Genomic DNA, 23,371 nt, shown 5'->3' with positions numbered 1-23,371 from the left:
AATACCCGGATGGTGACTTGTGCACGACAAGACAATTATAATACCTAGGACTACAATCACATCACTGTCTCTTTAAGAGCAATAGGTTACATCATTTCATCCTCATAAGGAATCTATCTGGAGAGGGAGTGGCCCTACTAGCAAAAAAAAGATAGCCGACAACAATGAATGCAGGGCAAACTATGTTCAGGATGGACTCCACTGTGAGCTAGCTTCAGACATTGTACTACAGCTTGAATCTTGTACCCTCTGCTCTCCACACTGCCAGAGGTGCTTGCCACTTGAACACCGGTGCACCACAGGTTATAAAAGGAGGCAGAGGGCGTGAACTGCAATGAAAGAGCCTAGTTCAGGGAAGCTCCAATCACAGGAAGGGTGGTTAAAAAGTTGATACAATTAAGTACAGCAAATTCCCAAGTCACAGCACACACACCCAATCAATAAAGGGCAATTAGCAATCCATTAAGGCAAGGCATTTGTGAGAGCATGTAAAGATCAGTGAGAAATCAATTCATAGAAGAGCTAAAAATCCCCCCTATGACATCATTGGAGCTCCTGTGACTAATGTTTTAAAAGCAGTAATGCCCAAACATTCTAAAATGTCTACTTAACGTGCGATGGTCCTGGTGCACCTTGCCCCCCCGTTGGAACCATCTTGGGCTCTTGCACTCCAGCAACAGCTGAGAACCTGGGACCACCTTGCCAGCAGAACACAGGGGATACACAAAAGAGAAACGGCCCTCTTGCACATTGTAACAGCGCAACCGCTGAACAGGTAGAGCCATGTCCATCGCTGCAGACTATCCGCCGAGATGTAACACCTCCCAACTAGGGATACCGGACTACGCCACATGTAGTGCGGGAGAGTTTACACAAATGTTCAATTCCTGTAGCAGTCCTACATCACTTTTTTTTTTGTTATTGGCAAGAGGAGGTCCTCAGGACTAAATCTAAAATACACTTTGTATCAAGGAGTGGAGCATGGGACTCAGACAATAATCAGGACGCAGCCATTTATTTACATCCATCCTAAGCAGGAATATCACCTCACAGACATCATTACTAACAATACGTTTCTCGCACAACTCACATTCAATCAAACGTAGAAAATCAACCCAATTAAACCACCGCTCCTGTCCGCCCAAAGCACGCCGAACAGTAAGGGGATCTCTGATTAACGCAAACAGGAATGCTTTTCTACAAAAGGTCACGCCCTTAAAGGGGCAATCAGTAGTTGTTACATCATTTTTTAAATTTTATATATGTACACATTCATTCTTGAAGAATATAACTTACAAATGCCTCATGAGCTTAGTGCAACTGTCTTACACCATCAGAAGCTTGTTTAACTCCAATTTAATAAAACACTATATAGCCTCGAAACATTGTTAAAACTAATTATTTTGATATCATGGATGGTCAGGCCATGCATCCAAAGCACTGTCTATGAATTTGAGAGTGGTTACATTTCTCCGGCCCCATCCCTCAGCTTTTCACCGAAACGGGAAGGAAGTAAGCTTTGTTATTGTTTCTACTGCCATTTGCTGTTTTTAATTAACAATCTAATTAACATCGGGCACTGGCAGACCAACAAGGGTGCGTTCACAATAGGTTGATTTGCAGCAGGTTACCAGCCTCAGGTTATCATTTCCTTGTTCTACGCAGCCAAGGAAACCTTTGGACCATGAAAGGAACCTCACACAATGGCTCTTCTATATTCTTATTAAATGATCCACTTGCTTGTCAATGTTTGTTTTCAAGACATCACACCAGGAAGAGAGTACTCAGGAGGAATAGAAAAGGTTTCCACAAAGGACCAATGGACCCTGCCCCACTGGCATTGGGCCACACAACCTTTGCTTTACTATGCTCTGGTACCACTAAGCTGCTGGTCAGGTAGGCTCCGGTACTGGGGATCCACAGGGAGCAGTTGTAGGCCCCTTCCCCAGAGACGGTCTTTCTTTTCAGGGAACTAGTTATAGTCAATGACGCTCCATCTTCCACTTGTTTAGTGTTGATTGTAGAGTCCCCAGTCACGTTGTTGGGTCCCTGGAACCAGTGCACCTCTCCATCAGGGTAGACCCCAGTGAAGCGGCAGGTTGGGCCCTCATCACTGACACTGGGCTGGGCCTCCCTGTAGCACTCTGAATGGAAACAGATTTTTTAAAAATTAAACACAAAGTATATGGCTGAGGTTGGAGAGTTCTTGAAATGGTGCAATACAGTTCCGTAAGCCCCCTGACACCATTAGTCATACATTTTTCTCAGTTGAGGCACAGTAAAGTCCCTTGTACTTCCTGGTGGTTAGGCAATGTCCATTAGCTATGTCCACTATAGGAGGACTGGCTCATTGTAACGTAATGGCTGGAATGGAATTAATGGAACAGAATCAAACATGACTACCGTTCCATTTATCCCATTCCAGCCATTACAATGAGCCAGTCTTCCTATAGCTCCTCCCACCATCCTCTGGTCAATGGCATTGGACTACATGCATGACAGATGTCTAGGTTATGACAGTATTACACGAGTGAGAATGGGCTAGGACACTCGCCTTGCAGCTCCACCGTTGTAGTGGCCTCCTTTACTCCGTGATTGGAGCGTAGCTTGCACAAGTACTTTCCCCGCTCCAGTGGCTGTACCTGCAGCAGAGTCAGGGTCAGCTGTGTCTGCGGGGTATAACTACACTCCATGGTACTAGGTGTGCTCCCTGAGTGGGTCCCGGTCACTCCAGTTCCGTTAACGTCACACAGGTGCATGCCGTCCTGGCGGACCCAGGCCAGATGTTTGATCGACAGCCCCTCCTGTAATGTGGTGATGCCACATCGGAGGGTTACACGCTGGTGACATGGCACAATGACAGAGTCAACAGTGCTTAGCTTCACCAGCTCTGTGGATTAAGGAGATATTGGAGTTAGTTTCTTCACTTAGCTCTCTTGGAATGACTGTGCTCAACTAATGTTCGTTCCTGACTCGAGCCATTCCATTTTGTGTTATGAGCCTACTAGTGTGGGGGCCCAAGCTACATTGTTGTATTGGCAAGTACCAAAGACCCATCCACATGAAATACAAATCATCTACAGTATATAATTTCAGAAACTGTGTAGTTATGGTCAGCTGTGTATTAGTACTGCAAGTTACAAACTTCAGCTTGTAAAGATAACTTGTTGATTGACTGGTTGTGCTGGTCCAGGGCTACAATGAGAATGTGTACTGTTGGGGGTACTCGAGGACCAGGGTGCCTATAGTTGCTTACCTGCTGTTGTGAGTGTGCGAGCAACAGAGAGCCAAAGCATCACCGTTTGCTGGATTAGCAGGTCCATCTTGTTTCTCTTGACTTGATCTCCTATAGACGCACACAAGTTACACATTGGTCATGTTACACTAGTATGTCACTCTCACCCAGTCTACCTGATATTCACCTTCACCTGTTGCAAACACAGTGCACTTATTCATTTAACTGATTGATCCTTTCAAGAGACGTACAGATGTAGGATCCTGTTGCAGGAGAACTTTCCTGCATTGCAAGAAATGTAAAACATAGTGTATTTGATCATTTTCCTGCTGTAGCAAACTGGTTCAAATTAAGATCCAATACCTGTACATTGTATCAGAATGTTTCTGTCCTACGGAGTCTTAAATCGTTCTTATAAGCGGAGTGCACTGTGTAATATTTTGCTTCACAGACCGATAGTTTTTACTTAAAGGTCCAATGCAGCCCATGTTGATCTCAGTATCGCTCGGGTCTGTGGGACCCATTTTCAATGTCTACTAAGCTGTTGTCAAGGCAAAGGGTGGCTACTTTGAAGAATCTCAAATATAAAATCTGTTTTGATTTGTTTAACACTTTTTTTTGGCTACTACATGATTCCATGTGTGTTATTTCATCGTTTTAATGTCTTCACTATTATTACAATGTAGAAAATAGCAAAAAAAAGAAACCCTGGAATGAGTAGGTGTGTCCAAACTTTTGACTGGTAGTGTATATTACATATGTGGTGTTTGGGACCACTGGACCCGAGGCTAATAAAAGTGTGTGTAGGTGAAAACATGTAGAAAATACTGTGTGCCTTCACTCGGTCTTCCTCCTCCCTGGGCCTGCTGTTTCAACATCGGCAGGGAGACAGATAGGTTATTGATGCTGTCTCCCACTTGTCCCACACTCTTTACCCTTTGTAGGGTGTGCAACTACAATGTCTTGTGGGAACATGCACAGTGCTATTACAATACATTTCATTACATTGGAAAAATGCAGTATTTTCCCACAATCTACCCCAGCCAGGTGCAAATTGGGGAAGGGACACAAATAAATAGCTTTGCATGTGGGGCTCCTTACCACAATCAATCAGTATGGCAGAGGGCCTTAGAAATCATTTTTGCAGAGAGAGAAGCTAGTGTGGAAGGACCGTCTTCCACTTTGGAAGATGAAGAATTCACTTCGGAATCTGACAGTGAGTTGGAAGAAGAGGATGAGATTGACCCTCAGCCAGCCCGTCAGCAACCAGCAGCCTGCAGGAGGAGAAATATGGATGAAATTGGATGCTCTTCTAGCCCAAGGAATGAGCCACCCCGCACGGCTGCAAATGGATGCAACCAGGGCCGACACGGATGGTGGTTACTCATGTGCAGAACATAAAGTCTTCTTTTGAACTGCTCATCCCAGACACCATCCAGGAAATCATTCTGGACTGCACTCATTTGAAGGGAAGGCGTGTTTTTGGAGAGAGATGGAAGATGGACCAAACTAATTTACATGCATACTTTGGGTTTCTTAACGTTGCTGGTGTTTTCAGATCCAATGGGGAATCCACAGAATCCCTGTGGGATGCAGAAACTGCCGGAGAACTTTTCAGTGCAACAATGTCTCCGGAAAACTTCCACATAAATTCCAGGATTATCTGCTTTGATAACTGAGACATCAGACCAGCTCGGCGGCAGAGAGAAAAGCTAGCTGCAATCAGGTCAGTGTGGGACAAGTGGGTGGACCGCCTTCCCCTGTTTTACAACCCTGGGCCCAACGTTACTGCCCTTCAGGCAATACACACTGCCTAAACCCCCAAAATATGGAATCAAGATCTGGGCTGCCTGTGATGCTGCTTCATCATATGCGTGGAACTTGCAAGTGTACCCGGGGAAGCCAGATGGAGGAGCCCCTGAGAAGAGCCAAGGGATGCGGGCCACAACATCACATGCAATAACTTTTTTACTTTGCACAAGCTGGGACAGGAGCTTCAAGAGGTAGCGTGCGATGGTAGGAACAATACGAAAAAACAAGCCAGGGCTCCCACCTCAGCTGTTTAATACACGGAGCAGTCCTATCAATTCCTCTAAGTTTGTGTTCACGGCCGACACGTCCCTAGTGTCCTATGTGACAAAGAAAGGCAAAAATCTGGTACTCATGAGTACGCTGCATAGGGATGGGAGAATCTGTGGCCACAGCTGAAAAAGAAGAACCCTACGCTGGACACTTGTAATATTCTTCAACATCTTGGACATCTCGGCGTACAACGCCTTTGTCATCTGGATCGCGTTAAACCCAGATTGGAACAGAGGGAATGTGCAGAGACGGCTCTTTCTCGAAGAGTAAGGCATTGGTAAGACCTCAAATCCAGAGGAGGCAACATATCCCAAGGACCCCAGCTTATGCAGCCATCGTGAGGAAGATTCAGGAGGAGGATGCTGATGCCCGATCCACCCGACCCACAGAACCAACAACTCCAATACCGGAAGTTACTGTGAGTGATGTTGTTGCCTGTGTGTCTGACTTGGCCTGCTGCAACTATATGTGAGTGAGTGAGATGTTTGTAAAATTCCTGAACTAAGTGTTTATCATTCTAGATTGCAGCCTGTAGCAACAAGAAGAAGTGCTGCAATGCGTATGAACCCAAGAAGGACAGGAAGACACAGTACATATGCATCAAGTGCAAGAAATACATTTGCAACACACACACAGTAAAACTCTGTTCCTCATGTGGTGTGTAGACTGGCCTTAATTTGTGCTCAATGGGGCTCATTTATCATTTCCATGAAATACTTTATGTAAAATGTGTCCTTCCAATTTGTTCAGTTCAAAGCAATAAACAAAAATAGCTTCTTAGCAAAGAACAATTTCTCAAGCAAGAATTTTGCTAGGACTGTCTGGGAGTGTTCTGAGTGGGAAACTGAAAACTAGCTGTTATTGGCAGAGAGGTTTGGAACAGTCTTTCTTATTGGTCTATTAACTAATTTACCACATGTTGATGTCACCATGGAAAGGCCAAAACTCCATCCCATTCCATAGTTTTGACAAGTTGGCTGAATGTCCTTTGGGTGGTAGACTGTGAAACTGTTGAGCGTGAAAATCCCAGCAGCGTTGCAGTTCTTGACACAAACCGGTGTGCTTGCCACCTACCCTGTTGAAAGGCACTTAAATATTTTGTCTTGGCCATTTACTCTCTGAATGGCACATATACAAAATCCATGTCTCAATTGTCTCAAGGCTTAAAAATCCTTATTTAACCTGTCTCCTCCCCTTCATCTACACTGATTTGAAGTGGATTTAATTAACAAGTGACATCAGGAAGGGGTCATAGCTTTCACCTGGTCAGTTTGTCATGGAAAGAACAGGTGTTTCGTGCACTCAGTCTATATAGAACACAGGACAATCAAGTTTTTGAGGGCACTGGGCCATTAAAAGTACAGCTAGATAAGTTATATTGCTGGTGACATAGGTCTGACAGATACAGTAGCATAACTTGACTCACCCCAATATGAAGACGTGCTTGTCCCTTGCTTCTTTGAGTAACTCTGTCTGATACCTTCTGAGCCCCTGCTAAAATTAGTCCTCCCATTTCCTTGTAGGTTTCTTTACATACCAAGGTCGTTAATGATTAAGTAAGGAGGCTTTGTGTGGCTGCTGTACTTATCTCTGAGAAAGGTGTGTCTCATAACTACCTCTTGCAGCTCTTCTGAAAGAGAGTGAGAGAACGTGTGTGTAGCAGAGAGTGTGATAAGTTAATGCTAAGTCAAGAGAAACTAGCATATGAAGTTGTAATGGGAGCTGTTCCTCTGATTGGGTGCCAACATCAAGGGGTGAGAGTGTTGTTGCAGATATCACTCCCACTCACGTGATTGGCTTATTCATGAGAATGAAGTGATTTCACTTGATAGGTTTCAGTATTAACTTTTTTTAATGTCATCGCTTAGACGTGGTCAAATGGATAGAATGTTTCTGTATACTAGGTAATAAAAGTGTCAGGACCCGGTTACGAACTCGGGTCTCCGGTGTGAGAAACAGTCACTTAGCAAACTGAGCCACTAATAGTCGGCATAACCCAGAAGATGAGGCAGACACAGCAGTACTTGAGACGGTGTTTTAATAAAGTAAAAAGGAAAGTTCTTCAGGCAAAAATATAAATCCACAACATCAAAAGTAATTCCAAGAGAACAAAGGTAATCCTCCAAGTCAAAAAGGGTACATCCACAAGGTGGTAGGTACAGCAGAAAAAAGACTCAAAAGATAATCAAAAAGAAATAAACAAGAACAAAAACAGAGTACCACAAGAGAGTCCAACAGGAGTAACACATGTTCACAGCATCACTGGGGCTGGGTGCCAACATTCAAACACAGAGCAAAGAACTGAGGAAAACTAAGGGTTTAAATACAATCAAGGGAAACGAGGCACAGGTGCAAATAATAACTGGAAACAAGGGAAAACAAAAGGGTCAAAAAGCACAATGGGGGCATCTAGTGACCAAAACCGGAACAACCCTGGCCAAATCCTGACAAAAAGTTTATGACGGTGTTTTGTCTGAATCTTTACAGCCAGCATATTCAAGTAACTCATACACTTATTAATGTTGTAGAACAAGGGTGAAAACACAGATGTTCTGCAAATGATCCTGCAGTAACAGAACCTTTTGAGATTCTAAACGTTTTTCGAGAGTTTGCGAAGTTCAAAAACACATTTGAACCCTTTTAGCTTGAATCATCTTTTATCACACAGCTAGACAGATGAGATTTCATTAGCGAATGTTCATGCCACATTGTTTCCTGAGTTTAAAAAAAAACAATCACCCTCTTCGTTAGCGTGACACACACCTACGCTCATCACTCCAAAGTGCCCGTCAGACTGTCCATGGGCGTTTTGCACTCTGTAAACTGAGTAAATCACTAACCACTGTACCTGACAAGCCTTTCTCCTGCTCCGAGCTTGTATTTAAGCTGTAACCGTTCTACTCTGAGGAAACAGGTCAGGTCCCCCAAACTGTTCCTTGAGTGTTGTGGGTGTGAGGCAACTCAATATGCATGTGGAATTCTGACTATACCTTGACCCCTCAGTGGTGGATGACCTCTAGTGGAACACCCCCCCCAGGGTGGGAGACAACGGCAAAGAGAGAGGAGCCTGGCAGGGTCTCACTGATGTGTGTGTGTGTGTGTGTGTGTGTGTGTGTGTGTGTGTGTGTGTGTGTGTGTGTGTGTGTGTGTGTGTGTGTGTGTGTGTGTGTGTGTGTGTGTGGCAGTTCTTCTGTCTGTGTATGTACTGCGTATGGTGTACTCTCGCGCGTGTGTGTTTGGATGTATGTCTACTTTGTGTGTGGGTGTTCAGGCTTACTGTCTCCGCTCTAGGGGCATCAGTTCTCCTCCCACATCAGCACTGCATTAGCTGCCAACAACGAAGATATAGAACACGCTGCAGGCTTTAATAACATGGAGGCTACATCTCCACCAAAACAATACAATACACCGCTACAGAACAGAGACCCTCTTCTCTGCTTCATCACCAGCCCACTACCACGCTTACATGTGAGATTGAACACAGTGGTAGCGTGAGACGAAGAGATTTTCTGCCGTGCTCTGACCTTTTGTGCTGTACCACACACTAGGCCGAGTTGATATAGCAATGTGCTGCGTGGATGCCTCTCCTCTGATAAGTGTGTATATTCCTCAGTGCATCTTCATTTTAATGCTCCATTGTTTGGTCTGCCACCAGCATGGCAACCTTATGTCATAGGAAACAAGCAATGTGCTTTGAATAAAACAGGAAGTCTAATAATAAGTGTTGTTGCCACCGACAACGGGAAACCTTTGCCAACGACGCCACACTGCATTTCACACTTTCAGGCAACCGTTTCTCTGCAAGTGACAGAATGTGGTGACTCTTTCTATCTCTGTCTCTCGCCCTGGCACGACACACTGAGTTACAGTTTATTTTCACAGCTTGTCGACACTCATCCGATACTTAATTTCTGTTGGGCCAGATTACCCCCAAAACGCACCATAATGGTGTCTAAAATGATCCAGCTCTAATGTAGGTGACTCATGCGACTTTGCCGAGATAGTTCATAAAGTCGTTAAGTTAACTTTTTCGAAAGTTGACACTAATTCCACACTGGGAGTGAGGCTGTGGATTGAGTTCCTGCACTCTGGGTCGTCGTCATGGTGATTAGTCAGGTGGATTTACGATCGCATTTCCGTGGTAATCCTAGACCAGAGGCGACAGCGGCCTATCGGTACCAAGCGCGTACTTTATGCCCTTCCGCCTCATCCTTCTCCCCTTTTGGCATTTTGGACATATCCCTGTCTGGCTGTTTTAAGCTTGTACTAGGTCAGCTTACTGTATGAATCACACCTCTCCCATATATCATGAGCCAGAGTGCTGAGGGACAAAGTCAAAAGTACACTCCAAAGTACCAATCGTCATTCAACTCCTTAGGCCCTGACTATTACGACTAAAGCCAAAGCTATACAAATCTTCTGCAAAGTTCAGCTAACTTGGTTTGAGATGTACAATTCTGATGGGCACCAAGTTGGCACCAATAGTTTGGAGGACAGTTTTGTGTAACTACAGTTTTGTTCTTAAACCAGACCAACTCAGCTCCTCTGAGCAGTGACAGGTCAATGAATGAGCTTTTAGTCATTTTTTCTGGCTGAATTTCTTAAGTGGTCTTCTAATGTCTGTCCCCTCCCTCCCCCCCTCTCTCTCTCTCTCTCTCTCTCTCTCTCTTAGGACTGGACAAATCAATAATAAAATAGGATGGTTAGCTTACACAGCCAGAGAGCTGTTACATGGGACCTGCATGGCTGCCTGACCTCTGTACTCTGGCTGCCTCTGAGCGGCTGAAAGGAGAAGGAGCTTTTAGGCCTGGTCCATTAACTAAAGGGCAAGCGAGTAACTGTTCTCCCTCTCCATTCCATCTGTCCATCCCTCCATCTGTCCATGGAGCTTTTCTCTGTGTTTTGTCCACTTCAGGGGCACTGGGGCATCTTTGAAATGAGATGGAACGTTGACCAACTCCCACCACATTTCCTACCCCCTCAAGCCTGGAAAGCTTCAAGAAAAGAAAGTGGACTTTTTGTTGTTGTTTCATGGAGAAGTGACGGAGTGAGTGGTAGGTCAAGAAAGAGTTGGTTGTACCTCTCACCATTTGTCCTTGATATGCATTTTGTCCTGTATGTCCCTTTCCAAAGTAGTTCCTCAGCAGGTTACTGTACTCAGGATTGTTTTTAGACCTTTTTTTTATCACGAAAGAGTTGATTTCAAACATCTAAGAACTCAAACAAAAGTGTGAAAACAACCCTTCAAAGAAGAAAGCTATTTTAAAGGAAATTAGTTGTACTGTATTCAAATGAAAGAAGGAGGGGACATTTGGGGGGACGCCCCCACCTACCGTCAACCAATCATGTCAATGCGGAGCTATACAGAGCCCTCTGCATTGTTACAAAAGTTGAGAGGCTCACGGCGATGCGGTATGAAGCTTGATTTGCCCTCTGCCCCTTCTCATTGACGCCACGGAAATTCAAGGGCGACCGTGGTACTGCAGGCATTGTTTGCAGAAAACAGGATCCCCCATTATAGTGAATGGAAAAATGCCAATCTTCATGATAAATCTTTGTGTAAATAAAATACAAAATCAAAGACAATCGTGGCACCAAAAACTGCTTCTAATATACCAGATGTATGTCATTGAACTGATTATTTTAAAATCACACACAAAATAAGTTATAAGAATAATTTAGTAACTAATGGCAGCCTGCAGTGCCCCTGTCGGCCTTCAACTTCAGTTACGCAATGAGGGGGCAGCACTGAGCTAGCCTGAAACGTCACTTCCTGGACTAGCTCAAATTGCGCATGTTATATCTCCATGAGACGCCATCTTAATAAAGGGGAACTGCCTCCTATAACAAACTTCACGGGTTATAAATGGCCTGTGCAGCATCGATATGAGTCAGAAACATTAATTATAGTGTCAAAATTGACTACAAAATGTAAATAAGATAATTTTTGTCATAAAGTCAGCCTCATCCAAAACGAGATTTGGAAGTGAGCGCGTCATGAGTAGTATGGGTTGGGTATGGATTATTTACATATACATGCCCACTTTTGCTAATGATGTCCAATTTGCAAAGAGACAACAAGGTGTGGTCCGCCCCCAGCTGCACTGTGTTGTGAACATGTTGTCAAGCCTGCAACGCATGGACACTTGCTCAGCATAGTGAAAATTGGCTTCCATAAAGTAGGTGCAAACTTCTAACACATTTAACAATGTTTCGCAAGATGGCAAGGAATGTATTACATACAACAAACGTATGACACTATGGCTGTGTGTGGTGAGTAGCTAGCTAGATAGCTATGATACTGTGATCTAGCTAAATACATAGTCCCTCCCTAATGTGTAATGTGATGTAATGTCATAGAGAGGAAGATTTGCATAGCTAACGTTGCGCCTGACGATAAGGTTTGATAGGATGTAACATTAGCCAGCTTGCTATCGATAATGTTTCAACTCAAACGGGCTAGCTAAGAAGATCCCTGCTAGCTATCTAGCTAGCCAATTAATTTCAACTCGGACAAAGATATTGATAACTAACCCGGATTGGTTAGGTAGCCAGCTATTTTTATGAGATCAGCGTCACAGGCCTGAATCTATTCTGTGCTTACAGTCACTCTATTAATATTATTACTTCCAAACTAGAGAAAATGTGTTTTTCTCGCTTTATGTCTATTGACTGATGATATTTAATTGAATTCACAGTCTACTTACAAAACCTGGTGAATTTGTTGTTCAGCAGTGTCGTGGGAACCCCCCTACCATATCAGGAGCAGAAGCTGAGGCAGTACGTGGCCAGGCACCAGTCCCACTTCAGGTTGGTCACATTTGATCTCGCTATACGTCACAATAAAATCACTTGTCTGTCTTGGAATTCGCCTAACAGCCATTGATAACGTAGTGCTGTGTGTATCAACCTTACCTTGCTTTGCTACCGATGGAGGACAAGAGAGATGGTTTGTCATGGAGTCCCCTGACTTAAAGACAGATTGATACAGATGTCTGAACTGGGAGAGACCTTGCACTCAGCATTACAATTATACAAGACACATCTATTACTTTTCATCGTATTTTGTTATTATTGAATGTAATGGGGTGGGGTGGAACTGTCTTATATGGGACACTCTACAAAGGGATGATGACTAACATGTACCACCAGACAAAATGCTGATAAGTACAGTATATGTATCGGCTGTGAATGACATTAGAAGATGAAAGACAAGTGTCAAATTTGCACATTGTTATATTAGCAGGACACTGCTTCTACAGTATTAGGCGGTTTATTCTACACTTGAACTTGAAAGTTATCAGAACACTTTGTTTAGAATATCGACAGAAGTTCAGCAATTGGACTTTTCTCATATTACTCTGTATCTACTGACCGATTCAAAGCTTCCTCCTGGAGGAAGCTAGGTCAGTAGATACAGGGGGGTTATTGAACTCTGCCTGCTGAACCCATGCGTTGTGGCAAACTATGTCATATCAAGAATGTAGTCTCGTGCACTCCACCCCTCCTGCCACCTGGCTGCACCTGTCCGTAACCTGTAATGCATCGCATAGATGAAAGGGACTTCTTCACCCGCTGGAGACTTCAAGACAGAACCTCACCCAGAGAGCAGTGCATGTAAGTGTGTGGTTAGACAGACAAATCCTTAGAATAGACCATAGACATAGTATAGAATGCCATGCTAGTTCTGGAACAGCTGAAGCTCTACCAAATATTTTTATGCTCCTTGTTCTATCTGTGGTTGTACTCTACACACAACTCATTTTCCTTTGTTAGGTAAAGTGTAGGCGTACTGTCTTTATAAGTAAATCAATATGATGAAACATTTTCTGCTGTAAATAGGCTGTCTTTGTAACACAAACACACCCATCGATTTTTGTTGTTGTTGTTGTTGATAAATGTAGTTACATTCAAGCTAGCCATGTTTGTGCAATGTCCACATGAAGTCTAGACATTTAGGGATATGAGTTCAAGACGAGACAAAACTAGCCAGTTATGTTGAAAGCTGTGCTGACTGAAGACTGGGCATTCAACTCGCAGCTGTTGATATAATTTCCACGGTAACATGTCTTTACATTACATAATATAACTTCAAGTTGCAAGTTCCTTTCGTAGTAAGGTGTTGTATAACAAGGGTCTCATGAAACACATTCCAGACACTTGTACTTCTTGCCATCTTGGCATAACTGTGATATGACAGAAACATCAGCTAGCTAGATAGGCTAGCCAGCTTCAGTTATCCCCAAGCTATGCTAGCTAGCTAGCTGCTGTCAGGTTGGTTAAGCACAAGGTCTGCGAAGGCTTTAGCCTACATACTGTATATAACTGAATTAGCAGATCATCTTGAGATGGTGAGCCAGTCAGGGGGGAACACGTCCTCAACTTGTCCTGCTGAAAGTTAATTTGTCTCACAGTGTCTGTTGTAAAACAGACTGAGCCAGGGATTCCTCTAAGATTCCTTTATTTTTCCCTTAAAATACTCCCTAGCAGTTTCCTTCCTCTCCGGTAACTAAGTTAGGAAGGACGCCTGTGTCTTTGTTGTGACCAGGTGTATTGAGACACCATCCAAAGTGTAATTAGTAACTTCACCATGCTACCATCTACCAATAGGCGCTCTTCTTTGCAAGGCATTGGAAAACTTCCCCGGTCTTTGTGGTTGAATCTGTTTGAAATTCACAGCTCGACTGAGGGACATTACAGATAATTGCATGTGTGGGGTACAAAGATTAGGTAGTCATTCAAAAATCATGTTAAACACCATTATTGCACACAGAGTGAGTCAATACAGTTTATAATGTGACTTGTTAAGCACATTTTTACTACAGAACTTATTTATGCTTGCCATAACAAAGGGGTTGAATACTTTTTTTAAATAAAAAACTCCGCTTTGACATTATGGGGTGTTGTGTGTAGGGCAGTGACACAACAAAATGTGAAATAATTCAAAGTGTTTGAATACTTTCTGCAAGCACTGTATAACTTCATTGAGAGGATAATAATATCTGAAGTAAACCTGATTAATATTATAAATCTCCAACGCCATGGCCCATATCTTATTCCCTAGAGAGTAGGGAGCGTGGTTGTGGAGACAAGTGTGTGTGTGTGTGTGTGCGCACATGCATGCAAACAGAGACACACACTGTACGTAGAAGCACATACTGTACATTTTGTGCATGCACGCACACACCCTTCACTGAGAAATGACAGATTTGGCATTTGTTAACTCCAGCTAGGGACACAAATACATTAGCGACACAGGTCTAATGGACTAGGCCTCTAGGGCTTGTATGGATCACTAATGCGTTTGCCGACCACATAAGACCCCAAGGGACAATCGGCCCTAACTTTAGGCCCCTCCGTCTCTAAGCCCCTAAACTTTGAGGACACGTTAACCTCTGATTGCGACGGTCATGAATCCGCTTTACGAGCCATCCTGCCGCTCCTTAGCAGCCCAGCGCCTGTACCACAGTGCATAAAGACAGAGATCACACGGAGACTGCGGACAGGCACCTGCAATCAGATCAGACATAGAGGGGGGTTGAGTAGAAGAGGGAATAGTGTGATTTAGCCTGAGCTCCCTCTCATTTGACTGTCACTTGATGGCCATGCTTGAATGGACATAATCTCATTAAACGTATGGGACTTGTGTTATTTCTGTCATGTCAGATAGAAATGCCACAATCATTCTGTACTGTATAACAGCAGGACTATCTTTCCCTTGTTATTAAAGTGGAGTGGTAAAATGGTAGTATGGGTCGACGTACTTCTGCATTATGCAATCTTTGTCAGAAGTTGTAAAGGTTTTGTGAGGTTGTTTGGACCATAAACCCTCTTGATGTTGTTTCTCTTTTGATGTCACTGCCAAATGTCCATAGGTTAATATTGGGCTCTTTGTTTTGATCTGTTTTCAAGACCTAGTGAAGTTTTCTTATTTCATCTAAAATGCCATCTACTCAATATTCCATCAAGGGGGAGGGGGGGGCCTGAATCCCTGAATGGGTGTAAAAGAGATATTTATGATATCGGTCTCTCCTGACAGAGGAGAAGGGGACATGTCCCACTAAGAGTTGGTGTTAACCTGAACAGTGAAAGCCCAGTGAAGACAATTAGACAGGAGAGGCCAACTGGCAAACAGGGCAGCCTGAAAACTTTCTATCCATGTCACTTGCTATTGAACTTACACTTACACCGTCTTTCGATTATATGAATTAGTATCATAATCATGTCTATCCCTGTCATTTACAGTTGACCTGAGACTTCATTGAATATTATACTGAACAAAAATATCAAAGCAACATGTGAAATGTTGGTCTCATGTTTCATAAGCTGAAATAAAAGATCCCAGAAATGTTCCATACACACACAAAGCATATTTCTCTAAAAATGTGTGCACAAATTTGTTTACGTCCCTGTAAGTGAACATTTCTCCTTTGCCAAGATAATCCTTCCACCTGACAAGTGTGGCATATCAAATAAAATGTTTATTAGTCACATGCATTAACATCTGCTAACCATATGTGAGTGTAGCGAAATGCGTGTGCTTCTAGTTCTAACAGTGCAGTAATATCTAACAAGTAATCTCACAATTTCCCAACAACTACCTAATATACACATGAGCGATGGCCGAGCGGCATAGGCAAGGTGCAGTAGATGGTATAAAATATATATGTGACAGGAGTAATGTAAGATATGTAGACATTATTAAAGTGGCATTATTTAGAGTAGCATTGTTTTAAAGTGACTAGTGATCCATTTATTAAAGTGTCCAGTGATTGGGTCTCAATGTAGGTAGCAAACGTTTGCCAGGGTTTTAGGTGACAAGCCAAATTTCTTCAGCCTTCTGAGGTAGAAGAGGTGCTGTTGCGCCTTCTTCACCACACTGTCTGTGTGGGTGGACCATTTCAGTTTTTCTGTGATGTGTAGGCACAGGAACTTAACTTTCCACCTTCTCCACTGCTGCCCCTTCGATGTGGATAGACGGCTGCTGCCTCTGCTGTTTCCTGAAGTCAATGATCATCTCCTTAGTTTTTTTTATGTTGAGTGAGAGGTTGTTTTCCTGACACCACACTCCGGGTGCCCTCACCTCCTCCCTGTAGGCTGTCTCGTCGTCGTTGGTGATCAAGCCCACTACTGTTGTGTCGTCTGCAAACTTGATGATTGAGTTGGAGGTGTGCATGGCCATGGCCTGGGCGCAAACCCAGAGTCTCTGGTGGCACAGCTGGCGCTGCAGTACAGCGCCCTTAACCACTGTGCCACCCGGGAGGCCGTTTGATTGCCTTGCGGAGGGAATAACTACACTGTTTATATTCAGCCATATAACCAGACCTCTTTCCATGGTTAAATGCGGTGGATCGCTCTTTCAGTTTTTCGCGAATGCCGCTATCCATGTCATAGATGTGTCAGGTTTTGAGGGAGCGTGCAATTGGCATGCTGATTGCAGGAATGTCCACCAGAGCTGTTGCCAGAGAATTGAATGTTAATTCAATTTCAAGCTGCCTCCAACATCGTTTTAAAGAATTTGGCAGTACGTCCAACCAGCCTCACAACCGCAGACCACGTGTAACCACACCAGCCCAGGACCTCTATATCCTGCTTCTTCACCTGCGGGATCATCTTAAACCAGCCACCTGGACAGAGGATGAAATTTAGGAGCATTTATGTCTGTAATAAAGCCCTTTTGGGGGGAAAAACTCATTTTGATTGGCTGGGCCTGACTCCCAAAGGCCCACCAATGGCTGTGTCCCTGCCCAGTCCATAGATCAGGGCCTAAGGAATTTATTTCAATTGACGGATTTCATTATATGAACTGTAACTCAGTAAAATCATTGCATTTCTATTTTTGTTCAGTATACATTTGATTCTTCTGTGGATATACAATGCATAGAGATTCATAATCATTGTCAAATTCCCATTGTTATCTGTCCATGGGACCATTGATCCATTCACAGTCTCTAGCTGTCATTGAAGGTTATATCGCTCCACTTAATACATTTTTGATGGGAATTAACACCGTTGTCATAAACTGGATGGCGATATATAGATTGATATAAGAGCCGCATTGTCACAGTAGTTAGCCTAAGGCCGTTAGCGACGCTACAGACGCTGTACGACCATAAAGAGACTGAATGGCGCTCGATTAAGTTAACCCCGCCATCTGTGGCCTCATCGTTATGGTTTCATCAAACCATTTACAACTGACCATCACTGGAATAACAAAGGCCCTAAGTCGCACACAATGATGATTAGCTGGACCATAGCCAACACAGCAGCCAAGAGACGTATCTGCCTATACGGATTGCCTATATAGCTTTGAAATGATTGTTGCCAAGAAAAATTGGCCTAATAAATGTTGCTAGGACCAGGTGACCGGCTCAAATTTCTGTCTCTCTTTCATCAGCTGACTAATTGCTAAGGGTATCAGGCCTCATATTTGAAATGCCACTGTATTGATTTTCTAATCATGACAGTTCATGGAAATCTAGATGGCTCTCACCTAGAGGTGGCTGGCATTTTGTGCCTTTGATGCACTGATGTGTCGTTCCGCACAATTTTGTCCGCATGGAGATCAAAGTTTGCGAGATTCTTTCAGACCTCAGAAGCAGTCCAACGTTGATATTGGTGCACATCCCCTGGCATCTGGTGTGTAGAACGAGCTACATGCCTCAACCTTCATGTGATTTAAGGCGAATCTGATCTTTCACCACTCATTTGGAATTGAAAAACATAGCTGGAACCAACACAACAGACGGTCCGGGATGTGGGCTCAACTCGACATTTGACCACGTTTTGAGGGCTGACGTTGGAGTGAACTATCACTTCAAAGTTTTGCCACTAGACTTGAGAAATCCAAGAGCGATATTATTAGCGTCATCGTGACCACTTCACTTCGGCTCTCCAGCCTTGAAGTGATATGAGGAGGACTCATCGATTCTAACCAGGCTGTACTCATCCCACTGAAGTCATCCCGCTTTTTCTCTAATCAGAGTTAGCTCCGTCGTTGTAATCCCCTCTAATCTATGGAGGAGAGGCCATCTCAGAGACGCTCGTTTTCCTTTGTCTCCTCTCTAGATTGTAAACGGCTTCTATGTTTGCCCACATATTATCCCAGACGCATGCATCCACACACACACACACACACACACACACACACACACACACACACAGACAGACAGTGAAGCTTTGATGTGAAGCAAACACACACAGTGAAGCTTTGATGTAGGATCCCAGTGTTAAACTCGTGTTTGAAGGAGGGTTATCCCTCAGAAAATTAGCTAGCCGGAGATCAGGGACACGTTCCGTTGGAATCAGGGACGCTAATCTGGCTCAAAAACAACATTAGCTACCTGCTACGATGCACAGCCATGCCCAAACCCAGGGCCAGTGTTTGCTGAGGTAGAGGATTATAGCCCATAGTGTTTGCCTGCACCTTGTTTAATCTACCTGCTGGCTTGATATATTGGTCCCTCTGGTCTGCGTCAAACATAGGTGTGTTGGAAATAGCACCCAATTCCCTATTTGACTACAGGGCTCTCAAAAGTAGTGCTCTATTTTACATTTTAGCAGATGTTCTTATCCAGAGCGAGTTCATAATTTTTTCATACTGGTCCCCTGTGGGAATCAAACCGACAACCCTGATGTTGCAAGCTCCATGCTCTACCAACTGAGCCACACAGCACAAACCTATACAGGAAACCTATACAGGTGCCATATTGGTCACAGCCATAGCCCTAGTTCTGGCTTCGTTCCTGGATATAAATGCTGTTCAGATGACGCTGGAGGTGGTTTTATGATATTATGATTTATTGCAGCGCAAATTCCCACGGCTAAAATACTGACCCGGGGGCGATGAGCAACACTCAATGTCCACTTCACGCTAATAGAAGAAAGTGGTATTTTTATTGCCCAAGCTCTAAAGTGGATATTTCTCCTCAATTATAAGATTATGATAATTATAACAACTCGGCAAGAGAATCCTTGGCCATGAAATGTATTTTCCTCTAAAATGCTTTAGTTCACACCCCCTCATCAGCTGTTTAGCGCTACACAAAACTTTAGTCACAGCTAGGAGACATCTCCATAGTCAAAACAACAGCCAATTTCAAACTGATGTTTTCTAATTGATAATTGTATTACTTTACATACAGTATGTTGTGAAGGATCATGGACTCCAATTGCTTCCAATTACCCCAGGCCACGCACCTTCACACCTGTTCGCACTCCCTTAATCACCTCTCCTCTCCCTTTTCACTCCTCTGTTCCCTCATATTAGCAGCATGCCTCTACCTGAGCACGAGTAATGGGTCATTTTAAGTAAGTGCCTAGTTATTGTTGTTGGAGATACTATGCGCATATGCTGCCTTAACGTTGCCCTATGTTATCTCTCTTGTGCTCAGTGATAATGCTAATAATGATAATGCCCTTTTTATGTTTAGTCCTGGCAGCCTCCTTAGTTTGTCCCGTTTCCTGTAATCGTCACCTGGCACTACTTTGTCATGCCTGCACCTTTTATGTTGTGTTCCTAATGTTTCCCTTTTGTGTCCTTCTTCCAGACCACCACATCCTTGTTATCCACCTCCAATCTCCAAGGGCTTACAAGCCACAACTCCTAACCCATCCATCCGACCTGCCTACTTACAAGTCCCCCCCCCCAGTGTGTGTGTGTGGTGTGTGTGTGTGTGTGTGTGTGTGTGTGTTTGTGTGTGACCCCCTAAACCTTCTCCACTTCATTTGCATTCTGACCGGTGTGCCATGGTAGCAGCAACAGTCCTGAACCTATCTTACAGTCCGTCCGAGTCCATTTCTTCAATATACATACTACACGTTATGTATCCTCTCGGGTTCATAAGCCATCTTCTTATGGTATAGTAAACATTTGGCAGGAAGGAGAGCTTTTGACATAAACGTTACTCCCAATTACAAATGTCATTTGAATCAGTGCCCGCACTCTGTTTCGACCCTTGTTTGCTGGCATCGCACACAATCTACAAATTACTAACCTGGGAAGATGACTGCCATTTCACCCATAAATCTCACCCATAAAATATGGCCTAATGGTGCAGTAAAGAGAACACTCCTCCATGATACTCCTCGGGGCGTTCTGTTCGCTACACTCTGCTTTCACCCCTACAGATGTTGTTAGGGAGGAGAAAGGGCGACTCGGAGGGAACGGGAACGTGTGCAGAGCTGGAGGAGTCTACACTACAGAGGGAGGAAGGAGGAGGAGTGAGTGCATTTTTACTTTTAAATAAGAAAGAAACGTCTAGACTTAACCCGCTCATTCAGCTTTAGTATTCTGATTAGAGTTCTGATCATTGCATTCCGAATGCGTCTACATCTAAATGTGTCTACTGTGTCCGGATTCCCTTTTCCCGCACTATATTCAAATGCCAGTATGCATTCTACAAACTGGAATAGGCTGTAGCTAACTAGCCAGCTAACTACTGTAGCTAACTAGCCAGCTAACCTCTGTATCAAGCTAGCAAGCAACGCTAAAGGGATTGCAAACGGGTTAGCATAACTCTAGTTTTTCTTAATATTAGCTTACCGGCTAGCATTTCAGGCCAGCAAACATGTTCCTCACAGGCTAAGAATGTATTTCCTCCAACGTTATGATGAAAAGGTGCCTCTCGGGCCCCAAAACACATTTTCTGAGATTTGTGGGAGGAGTGCTGATGACGTTTGCCCACTGTATGCGCTTTTGGTAGCCTGATTGCATCCAGACAGAGGAGAAATCCATACACAATGCATCCCAGATTACAATCAGACAACAAAGCGACTTTTGTGCGTTTAGACCAGTCTTTTCAATGCGAACTTCGTATTCTGAGAGCAGAAGTCACATGTAAGTGTCAAGTGTAGACATGACCAAGGACTAGTGAGACAGAGGGTTCCTCTTTTGATGACAGCAGACAGGAGCAGACATGCCTCTCTTCTCTGTATCAAAGTACTGTATTACCACAGGAAACACCGCTTTTTTGTAACACAGCTTTTTTTTCTTTGCCAAAAAAAGCACAGTCCAATTAGGTGTTGGTGTTTGGTCAATGTGTGTGTCTGGAGTGGGTCTACACGGTCTTATTTCTTTGATATACAGTTGAGTCTAATTTTGCTAAAGAACAATGGTTTCAACTTTTTCTGGAAATCTGGACACCAACTTTGAATAGTGACCACGTGTCGCCTCTCTCAAAGACTCCCCAAGCCAGCCACCCGCAAATGACTCACCACTACTCACTCCACCAACACACCGCTCTGATCATCTCCACCAGTCACCACTGGAAAGTAGCTCGTTACGGCGGCGAGACACACAAGATTCCTTTTAACAAAGCGTCGGTCAGATCGTTAGCCCCTTTCATAGCACCTAATACAAGTATTACCCTTCAGGATTGATGAACATCCTATTATGATGAGCTGTTTCCTCCCAGGGATGCTGCTGATGAGAAAATGGCCGCCCTGCTCCATCAATGTTCCCACACCATTTGTGACCCTGAGACTGAAGCCATCTCTCAGGAGAGCGGCTGGCTGTTCGCATCAGCAGTGTCATTTATTATCTACGAATATCTCCCTGACGTAGGCAACCAAAACAAAAACGCCAGGACAAACATCAAGTATGCCCTAATCGATGACAACGGCACTCCACTGGGGTTTAAACGTCTTTTTTTTTTAGCTTAGATTGGTTCCTTAAGGAGGCAAGTAAAAAGCGCGTCAGGTTGATGAGTGGTGAAACTTGTTGGCTGCGTTCTGATTCGCTACCCTTCTCAACAAAGTATGTACTCCTTCACTCTAATGGATTGGACTGTTCAGTCAAACTGTTGAAAAGCCATCACTTGCCCGGTAGTCAGCCCTGCACCTTTAGACTAATGTCCCAAGTATATATTCATTGAACGCGGGTCACCTGTTTATGTACTGTTGTTTCCTCACTGTGTATGCACATGTACTATATTCTTGACATAGCTCATCCTAATATACCTAGTACTGTACATAGGGGAGAGTGGGGTAAGTTTTTTTATTTTTTTTTATTTTTTACATACACCATTTTTACATTCAGCATCATTCCATCAAGGAAAACAAAGATTTCTACATATATTTCAAGGTGTTGTGTATCCATGGAAATAATCCGAATTCATATAAACATTAGTTTTGAAAACAGCTTGGCCCAAACAAATTGTCTCTTGGCACAACTTATTTTACAAAAAATGTATGTACTAAATTAAATACTTCCTTTTTAAAACCATGTCTATCTTTATTTCCCAAACACAATTCAACACAATTACAATTTATATTTTTTGTATTTTAAGCATCTTTTAACAGAGGCTTAACAGCTACAATAACACAAACGTTACACAGGCCAGGCCCTGTTGTTACCTCCTATCCCAGTGATAATGTATTGCATTACACCTGGGAAGAAAACCCTTTTAACTCAACTTGTCGTTGGCTCGACCATTGTCTCAACTTACCCCAAGGAAAACATTTTGCTACATTAGCCACACAGTTACAAGGATGCACTTTCATGCTAGGTTAGAACCTCATATTGAAGCTTATCTATAAAATGATCTACTTTGGTTTAGATACAAGAATTATGAAATGTCTTACACAAATTAATCAGTTAAAAAAAAAAAAACGAATTTGCTTACCACGTTTTCCATGTGATTTCTTACTTCACACCCACTGGGGCGCCATGCCCAGCCAATCAGAATTAGTTTTTTCTTCTCCACAAAAGGCTTTATTACAGACAGAAATACTCCTCATCCCTGAGGCCGGTTGGACGTACTGCCAAATTCTCTAAAATGACGTTGGTGTCGGCTTATGGTAGAGAAATTGGCATTAAATTCTCTGGCACAGCTCTGGTGGACATTCCTGCAGTCAGCATGCCAATTGCACACTCCCTCAAAACTTGAGACATCTGTGGCATTGTGTTATGAATAAACTGCACATTTTAGAGTGGCCTTTTATTGTCCCCAGCACAAGGTGCACGTGTCTAATTATCATGCTGTTTAATCAGCTCCTTGACATGTCACACCTGTCAGATGGATGGATTATCTTGGCAAAGGAGAAATGCTCACT

At 43.5% G+C, this 23,371-nt stretch overlaps 1 protein-coding gene and 1 long non-coding RNA gene across 3 annotated transcripts; one reads left to right on the top strand and one right to left on the bottom strand.

The window, feature by feature from the left end:
• Positions 1-999: 999 nt before the first annotated feature.
• Positions 1,000-6,982, bottom strand: LOC110485944. Of its 2 annotated transcripts, XM_036940617.1 has the most exons (5): positions 6,744-6,982; positions 4,337-4,509; positions 3,257-3,346; positions 2,555-2,890; positions 1,000-2,144 (listed from the first exon to the last, which is right to left on the bottom strand). In XM_036940617.1, exons 3-5 carry the CDS (start codon positions 3,321-3,323, stop codon positions 1,765-1,767), a joined length of 783 nt encoding a protein of 260 aa, XP_036796512.1. In that variant the 5' UTR covers positions 3,324-3,346; positions 4,337-4,509; positions 6,744-6,982; the 3' UTR covers positions 1,000-1,764. The 2 variants fall into 2 exon arrangements, with proteins under 2 accessions (XP_036796512.1, XP_021412876.2); XM_021557201.2 differs by lacking the exon at positions 4,337-4,509.
• Positions 6,983-11,341: 4,359 nt separating this feature from the next.
• Positions 11,342-22,814, top strand: LOC118938240. Its single transcript, XR_005035496.1, has 4 exons — positions 11,342-11,496; positions 12,050-12,127; positions 20,447-20,539; positions 21,733-22,814. It is a non-coding gene; the product is annotated as an uncharacterized LOC118938240 (long non-coding RNA).
• Positions 22,815-23,371: the final 557 nt, after the last annotated feature.

The sequence above is a fragment of the Oncorhynchus mykiss genome, chromosome 13 (assembly GCF_013265735.2).
Source record: "Oncorhynchus mykiss isolate Arlee chromosome 13, USDA_OmykA_1.1, whole genome shotgun sequence".
NCBI lineage: Eukaryota > Metazoa > Chordata > Actinopteri > Salmoniformes > Salmonidae > Oncorhynchus > Oncorhynchus mykiss.
Note: the sequence above shows the minus strand (reverse complement) of the source record. Positions and strands in the feature narration are given on the sequence as shown.

Coding starts and splice junctions, on each gene's coding strand:
- LOC110485944 (XM_036940617.1), bottom strand. CDS start 3,323: ATGGACCTGCTAATCCAGCAAACGGTGATGCTTTGGCTCTCTGTTGCT. Junction 2,891..3,256: donor TCGCACACTCACAACAGCAG/GTAAGCAACTAT, acceptor CTTAATCCACAG/AGCTGGTGAAGCTAAGCACT. Junction 2,145..2,554: donor TACAACGGTGGAGCTGCAAG/GCGAGTGTCCTA, acceptor GTTTCCATTCAG/AGTGCTACAGGGAGGCCCAG.